This window comes from Coregonus clupeaformis, unplaced genomic scaffold (assembly GCF_020615455.1).
Source record: "Coregonus clupeaformis isolate EN_2021a unplaced genomic scaffold, ASM2061545v1 scaf0249, whole genome shotgun sequence".
Classification (NCBI taxonomy): domain Eukaryota; kingdom Metazoa; phylum Chordata; class Actinopteri; order Salmoniformes; family Salmonidae; genus Coregonus; species Coregonus clupeaformis.
Window position 1 is genome coordinate 141,789 of NW_025533704.1, and position 8,150 is coordinate 149,938.

Sequence of the window (8,150 nt, forward strand, 5' to 3'; positions counted from 1 at the left end):
GAAACTCCTGGCCCTGTTAATAAGTATCACCTGCTATGTTAAGTGTATGGACATGTTCTCCACAGCTGATGACTGGAGAGTAACCAATAAGGAGCTGACAGAGAAGACTAAGTACACTATCACTGGCCTCCCTCCAGAGGCTAAGATCCTGGTAAGGGTAAGGGCAATTAATGCCGCCGGCGCCAGCACTCCCAGAACACTTCAGCACTCTATCCTGGTCAAAGAGGTCATCGGTGAGTCCTAGCCACTCTCCACTTCTCTTTTTGAAGTCTGTATTTATTATTTATTAGCAAGGCTTAAGCAACAGGGCTAGGAATATGACATTTGATACACAAGTCCAAAGGACAAGTGTTCATGAAAGATTTACAGTGCCTTCGGAAAGTATTCAGACCCCTTGACTTATTCCACATTTTGTTACGTTACATCCTCAGCAATCTACACAGAATACCCCATAATGACAAAGCGAAAACAGGTTTTTAGAAAAAAGTACGAATGTATTAAAATAAAAAAACAGAAATATCTTATTTACATAAGTATTCAGACCCTTTGCTGTGAGACTCGAAATTGAGCTCAGGTGCATCCTGTTTCCATTGATCATCCTTGAGCTGTTTCTACAACTTGATTGGAGTCCACCTGTGGTAAATTCAATTGATTGGACATGATCTATCTCCCGAGTGGCGCAGTGGTCTAAGGCACTGCATCGCAGTGCTAGCTGTGCCACTAGAGATCCTGGTTCGAATCCAGGCTCTGTCGTAGCCGGCCGCGACCGGGAGACCCATGGGGCGGCGCACAATTGGCCCAGCGTCGTCCAGGGTAGGGGAGGGAATGGCCGGAAGGGGATGTAGCTCAGTTGGTAGAGCATGGCGTTTGCAACGCCAGGGTTGTGGGTTCGATAAAATAATGTATGTGCTAACTGTAAGTCGCTCTGGATAAGAGCGTCTGCTAAATGACGTAAATGTAAATGTAAATTTGGAAAGGCACACACCTGTCTATATAAGGTCCCACATTTGACAGTGCATGTCAGAGCAAAAACCAAGCCATGAGGTTGAAGGAATTGTCCATAGAGCTCCGAGACAGGATTGTGTCGAGGCACAGATCTGGGAAAGGGTACCAAAAACGTTCTGCAGCATTGAAGGTCCCTAAGAACACAGTGGCCTCCATCATTCTTAAATGGAAGAAGTTTGGAACCACCAAGACTCTTCCTAGAGCTGGCCGCCCGGCCAAACTGAGCAATCGGGGGAGAAGGGCCTTGGTCAGGGAGGTTACCAAGAACCCGATGGTCACTCTGACAGAGCTCTAGAGTTCCTCTGTGGAGATGAGAGAACCTTCCAGATGGACACCCATCTCTGCAGCACTCCACCAATCCGGCCTTTATGGTAGAGTGGCCAGACGGAAGCCACTACTCAGTAAAAGGCACATGACAGCCTGCTTGGAGTTTGCCAAAGGGCACCTAAAGACTCTCAGACCATGAGAAACAAGATTATTGAGTCTGATGAAACCAAGATTGAACTCTTTGGCCTGAATGCCAGGCGTCACGTCTGGAGGAAACCTGGCACCATCCCTACGGTGAAGCATGGTGGTGGCAGCATCATGCTGTGGGGATATTTTTCAGCGGCAGGGACCGGGAGACTAGTCAGGATCGAGGCAAAGATGAACGGAGAGATCCTTGATGAAAACCTGCTCCAGAGCACTCGGGACCTCAGACTGGGGCGAAGGTTCACCTTCCAACAGGACAACGACCCTAAGCACACAGCCAAGACAATGCAGGAGTTGCTTTGGGACAAGTCTCTGAATGTCCTTGAGTGGCCCAGCCAGAGCCCGGACTTGAACCCGATCTAACATCTCTGGAGAGACCTGAAAATAGCTGTGCAGCAACGTTCCCCATCCAACCTGACAGAGCTTGAGAGGATCTGCAGAGAAGAATGGGATAAACTCTACAAATACAGATGTGCCCAAGAAGACTCCATGCTGTAATCGCTGCAAAATGTGCTTCAGCAAAGTACTGAGTAAAGGGTCTGAATACTTATGTAAATGTGATATTTCCGTTTTTTTATTTTTTATAAATTAGTCCAAAAAATCTAAAAACATGTTTTTGCCTTGTCATTATGGGGTATGTGGGTAGATTGATGAGGGGAAAAAAACTATTTAATCAATTTTAGAATGAGGCTGTAACATAATGTAGAAAAAGTAAAGGGGTCTGAATACTTTCCGAAGGCACTGTAGATACAAAAATACACTTTTCCCCCATAGTTTCAGTATTTAAAAAAAAAGCGGAAATCACATTCCATCCACTTATCTGACCTGTCCTCTTCTCAGAACCACCTAAGATCCGCATCCCCCGTCACTTGAAGCAGACGTACGTTCGTAAAGTCGGAGAAGCCGTCAATCTCGTTATTCCATTCATGGTAAGGCAATAACAGCAAATGGTTCAACTACCTTCATTGAAAGCCCTTTAGTAAATCATATTTAGTTAGATTCATGATCCTATGCGATATGTGACATGTAGGGCAAGCCCAGGCCAAAGGTGAGCTGGCTGAAGGAGGGCCAGACGGTGGACCCCACGCAGGTCACTATACGCAACACAGACTGTGACAGCATCATCTTCATCCGCAAGGCAGAGAGGAAGCACTCTGGGAAGTACGATATGAAGGTGGAGGTGGAGAAACACGTGGACACAGCCATCGTAGACATCCAGATAGTAGGTGGGTCCAGGGACACTGACAGGAAGGATATCCTGATCTCACTTATAGTTAAAGTTGCTTAGGCATAGATCAATTAAGCATTTGTATCGGTCATGTTACAGGTTGAATCAAACAGGAGGTAGAAAAATAAATACTATAATAAGGAAAGATCTCATAATAAAGAGTTGATCGAGTTGAATGTTTTTTGCTTTGTTTTGTCCTTGATTCCCTTCCAACTTTTTCACAGCAGCTAATGTCTAGCACATGCCAATAAGACCCAAACTGATGTTAATGATGTTAACTAATTCATCTCTCCACTCAGACCTCCCAGGGCCTCCACAGTGTGTGAAGATAGATGAGGTCTGGGGGGGAAACGTGGCTCTGGACTGGACCCCTCCAAAGGACAATGGCAACGCCGCTATTACAGGCTACACCATCCAGAAAGCAGACAAGAAGACCATGGTATGAGTCTGCTGAATGCATCACTCAGTACTGTACTGTATGGAATCAGTATGAGGGATAGATTTCTACAGGAAATGTACCTCTGTATGTACTATGCATATGGAATCCAAGTGTATGTGCTACTCAATGTGATCCCCAGTATGTTTGAACTAATCTGCTCTCTGTGTGACAGGAGTGGTACACGTGTATTGAGCACTACCACCGCACCTGCATCACCATCACAGAGCTGGTGGTGGGGAACGAGTACTACTTCAGAATCTACTCTGAGAACATGGTGGGTTTGAGCGAGGGTGCCACCCAGACCAAGGACAGTGCCCTCATCGTTAAAGAAGGTATGTGTGAGCTCCTCTGTGGGGGGGGGAGATACCGTATGGAGAGCAATGAAAAATATGTCATCCCCCTCTACTTTCTAATATTATGGACCAACTCATTCAAATAGCAGATGAACATCAACCTCAGTCACTTTTTCTTTCATTTTCTTCTTTGTCTTTTGTCACAAAAGGTAGTGATACGTAGTGATAAAATATAAATTTGTACAGAATTGGACCAGTTGCTTTCATTCAGAGATGGCTTATACACTACATATCATGTTTCATTGTACTGTACTGTTAATGCAGCTGTTGCTATCTCAGACTGCAGATGATTAATTCAAATATTGTCTCTCCTTCAATCATGATCACAAGGGAAATTCCCCCATGATACAGCTCAGCACCTGTATCATGCACAACCCCATTCTTCCTCCCTTCCTCCCCCTGCAGGCATGCAACTGAAGAACCCTGAGTACATCGACCACGACTTCAAAGAGCCTCCCAAGTTCACCCAGCCCCTCATCAACACCTTCGCCATCGCTGGCTACAACGCCACCCTTAACTGCAGCGTCCGCGCCAACCCACGGGTAGGTGTAGCCCGAGTCCCAGATCTGTTTGTGCTGTCTTGCCAAGTCCATTTCAGCAATGGAGTTGGCAAGACGGCACAAACAGATCTGGCACTCAGACTAGGGTAGGTGTGTAGGACCGTACTCAGACAGTGCCTACACCAACCCTCTTGGAATGTTGTTTCCAACTAAACTCCTGGACAGGGTTGTGGTATCATTGCTGCTGATGTTCAGTCCTGCTTATTAATTAGTGATTGATTTAGACATGGAAAACCAAGTATGTCTACTGTATTGACTCTGGCCAATCAATGACATTAATTAATGAATTAGGAGCCAAACCCAAAGACTGTGAAGCCCTGAAGCCCTGAGGCTGGGACATCCAATGCCCTTGCCTAGTGGGTTATCTTAGGCCTTTAGTCGGCCTGTTCCCCATACCCCTCCAGCCTGTTCCCCCTACCCCTCCAGCCTGTTCCCCATACCTCTCCAGCCTGTTCCCCACCCCTCCAGGATGACCCCATATGGCCCAGGCCTCAAGCTGTATGCTGAAAGCTTTACACCTGCAGCCTGCTCTTTCTGACCGCCTCTCAATCACGTTAGCCTTTACACCTGACAGCTATCCTCTCTCTAACAACACATCTCTAGTCAGCTGCCTGAAGTTCTTTGTTGAGAGGTTAAAAAACAGATTAGATAAACAGACAGAGGACAACATTTGTTTAACACTTGGGCCTTATTACCATGGGCACTATGTAAATGTAAGGGTTGATCTGATTAATGCACTCTTGGTCATAAGATATGACTGTTCATACACTGTTCTGATTAGGTTATCTCTAACTTGAACAATTTATAGGTCCTCTCACCGAGAAAACAGTAAAAATCCACAGACCAGTAAAAAATTGCAATGTATTGAATACTTTTAAAATTATGTACTACAACATAATGAGTTGACAAATGGTTTAATGATACAGTAGCGATGCCTTTTATACTACATGATAAACATTATGGGGAGTAACTTGCGAAACAGCCCTGACTTAATTGAGTATTGATATTTTAGAGGCTTCTGTAGGAAACTGGCTAACCTCCACTGTTTTTGACTTCAGCCCAAAGTTATTTGGATGAAGAATAAGATGGCCATCATTGACGACCCACGCTACCGCATGTTTAGCAACCAAGGGGTCTGCACCCTGGAGATCCGGAAACCCAGCCCCTACGACGGGGGCATGTACTCCTGCAAGGCCATTAATGACCTGGGTGATGCACTGGTGGAGTGCAAGCTGGAGGTTAAAGGTCAGTTTGGGCTTTGGGGGTACCTGGTAACCTGTGGTGTAGGTTATTCACCTGTGTGCAGTATTAGGTGTCTAGACTAATTGGTGATGTAGCTCAGTACATAGTTTGTTTCAGTGAGTACTCCACCAAGGGCCCGTCCGTATCAGCTCTGGACCTGTAAGTATCCGTTGTACATATATCGTATATGATATATGCTTATACAATATCCAGGGGGTTGTCATTACATCACCCCTGCTACTCCAATGAGGAACAACGTATTATATAATGTAGATTAAATCAATCTATGCATTTCCTTTTCATTTTAGACCATTTTGAACATGTTCATCCAGTCACAGGTGTTCATACAAGACTTCAGTAATGTCACTTGTATTCAGCCGAATCCTGTACATCCGACTACCACTGTTATATTTTAATTTCCTACAACAACTTCAAATTCACCACGTCAAATGTAGCGTGCTTCACCAATACAGCATGTTCCAATTCTTCCTAAGGCGTCATCACACACCAACACCTCACAACTCAAACACACATCAATACATATTGTTCTAGATGTAGTTCCCTTGTTAGATGAAAAATAACTAGTGGCTCCATGTTTAAATGTTTCCCCTCAACAGATGGTGATGTTCCTTCAAATACGTGTTTAACTCCTCATCTAAAATGAGTTCAATAACTGACCAGTATTCCCTGGAGCACACATAACTCCCCCATGTAAACATTTGGATAACCCCTCTTCTCTTCTCTCCCCCCAGTCCCCACTCAGGAATAGTGAATGTATGTTCTCATCCAAGGTAAGCTTTCATATGGTTTTGGCATATGAAGCTTATATCATTCATTCTGCATCTGTCAAATGCCAATAATACAGCTTTTCTCAGCAGTACTAGGTAGTCTATTTAAGTTCGCACCACCCGTCTGAAAGAGGACCAAGGAAAGGAACGCAAGAGTTCAGGGCTTGCCTGCTTTAGTCAAAATGGATGTGTGATATGTACAGTAACATAATAGATTGTTGTGTATCTGGCTCTAGACACTGTATTGGCAGTGTTCATTGGAGCCAATTACTTTCAAATAACACTCTAGGGTTGCTGTCTAGGGTGGCTGTCTAAAGTCAAGTGTACCCCTAACATTTCAGAAGTATATTTTAACGGTTGGTGTGACGTGACTGCTTGTATGACATGTGTTTCCCTGGTAACCGTGCCTGTTCCTCATCTAACATATGCCACACACAAAAGGTGAGTAACCTTCAAAGTGGTGCAAATGGTCTGATCTTGACATCAGAGTAAATACCAACATCTGCAGAGGATGGCTCTTTGTTAAAGGTTAAAGGTTGACATTATGCTTACATTCTTTTCCAGACGTCGTTACTCCAGGATCGTGTCCTGTACATACGTGTTATGATATTTACTGAGGTGATAAGATACAATTCATCCATAGATCACCTTCTCCTGATTAATAAATAGATTATATATCTATAGTAGGCCTATATTTGACACACTAGGGTTATTATCATTTGTGTAAATGCACCATCTATTATGTACTAGAGAAGGCAAAATCCAGTAAATGTTCCTGATATTTGAGCTTCTTAGTGAATGGCCATGTCATGGCTCCTATAGCTCTGCCTATGTAAGCCTGAGCAGATCTAGATTTACTCACAGACTCAAAAGTGACATGTCTTGCACCTTCCCTTTACTGACGCTATCTCTATTTTCTCTCCTCTCACTGCTGTCCACTTTGGTATCTCTTCTTTTTTTTTACTGTATGGTGTCTCTCTTCTGTTTCTTTGTTGCAGACTCACCCTCTTTTCACTGTTGCAGTGTCTGTTTCAATGTTGCACACTGACCCTCTGCTATTGCTGTTGGACTCCTATGATCTTCTCTCTGTTAAAGATTGATAGTCTTCTCTCTCTCTCTCTCTTTCACTTTCTCTCTATCCCTCCTAACAACACATTGAGTGTCTCTCCTTTCTCCCCCAGGGGGCTTTACCTTCTCTGAGCTCATGCAGCGTGGAGTGCCTTTACACCTGATTGATAAGTACATGAACGAGACCAAGGCCGTGTTGCAGCCAGAGAAGTAGTCGGACTGAGCAACCGCTGATACACCTAGGCTGCCTAGAAACCTGTCGTCACACCACTAGTGACCTGCCTCTCACCAGCAGTCAAGGGAGGGGCTGGAGGGAGAGGGAGGGATTTACTAGACTTTGGCATGGCATGCTGTTTGCGGGTATGGAGCTAGTTACCATAAAATAAGCCAAGTCATCACCAGCTTTGTGTCATCTCCTAGTATTTAAAAGGCTCTGTTTAAGCTCAGTTGCATGTTGGCAGTGTTTTGGCTGTAGCTTTTTATTTGAGATGAGTAGTGTGGGAAATGTACAGTAGGACAAACTGTAATGTCCACCTATCTGGACATGTTTTGTCTCTGTTGGGATTGGGAAGTGTGTTTGGGGGGGCTAATGTTGAAATGTATAAACAATATGGCTTCATGTCTGTAATGCAATGTCTTGTGATTAAAGATTGAAATTCAAAAGATACAAATATTAAAACATATCTGATCAGGTGATTTGCAATGAGAAGTGACAGTATTTCATCAGTCCCTTTAACATGCTTCACATTAGGATTTGAGTATGAAAAGTATAGTTGTCTGATTAATGTTGAGATTTGGGCTTTCAGACAGTTATCCCTACTTTTTTTTAGCCTTACACTGCATGACACATTGTGCTTTCTGTGCTCATACTGTACTTGAGGCTTGGGTATATTCTTAGCTGTAAAGCCATCTGCGCATGCTTTCATCTTCAATTTGTAATTTATGACTCCTGGAATAAAATAAAAACATGTAACATATCATCCTTTATTTATGTGT

At 43.9% G+C, this 8,150-nt stretch overlaps 1 protein-coding gene across 22 annotated transcripts in view; it reads left to right on the forward strand.

Moving 5' to 3' along the window:
• The window catches only part of LOC121543522 (myosin-binding protein C, slow-type), a 38,332-nt gene extending 30,198 nt beyond the window's left edge, over positions 1-8,134 (forward strand). For 18 of the 22 annotated variants that reach the window (XM_041853438.2, XM_041853439.2, XM_041853440.2 and 15 more), the window contains 8 exons: positions 66-233; positions 2,317-2,405; positions 2,507-2,702; positions 3,004-3,143; positions 3,316-3,475; positions 3,827-4,038; positions 5,115-5,301; positions 7,268-8,134. In XM_041853438.2, the coding sequence (XP_041709372.2) occupies positions 66-233; positions 2,317-2,405; positions 2,507-2,702; positions 3,004-3,143; positions 3,316-3,475; positions 3,827-4,038; positions 5,115-5,301; positions 7,268-7,368 (1,253 nt within the window). In that variant the 3' untranslated portion in view covers positions 7,369-8,134. Of the gene's footprint in view, positions 1-65; positions 234-2,316; positions 2,406-2,506; positions 2,703-3,003; positions 3,144-3,315; positions 3,476-3,826; positions 4,039-5,114; positions 5,302-6,050; positions 6,090-7,267 lie in introns of all 22 variants that reach the window. The other 4 variants (XM_041853446.2, XM_041853448.2, XM_041853449.2 and 1 more) reach the window with 2 other exon arrangements.
• The last annotated feature ends 16 nt before the right edge of the window (positions 8,135-8,150 follow it).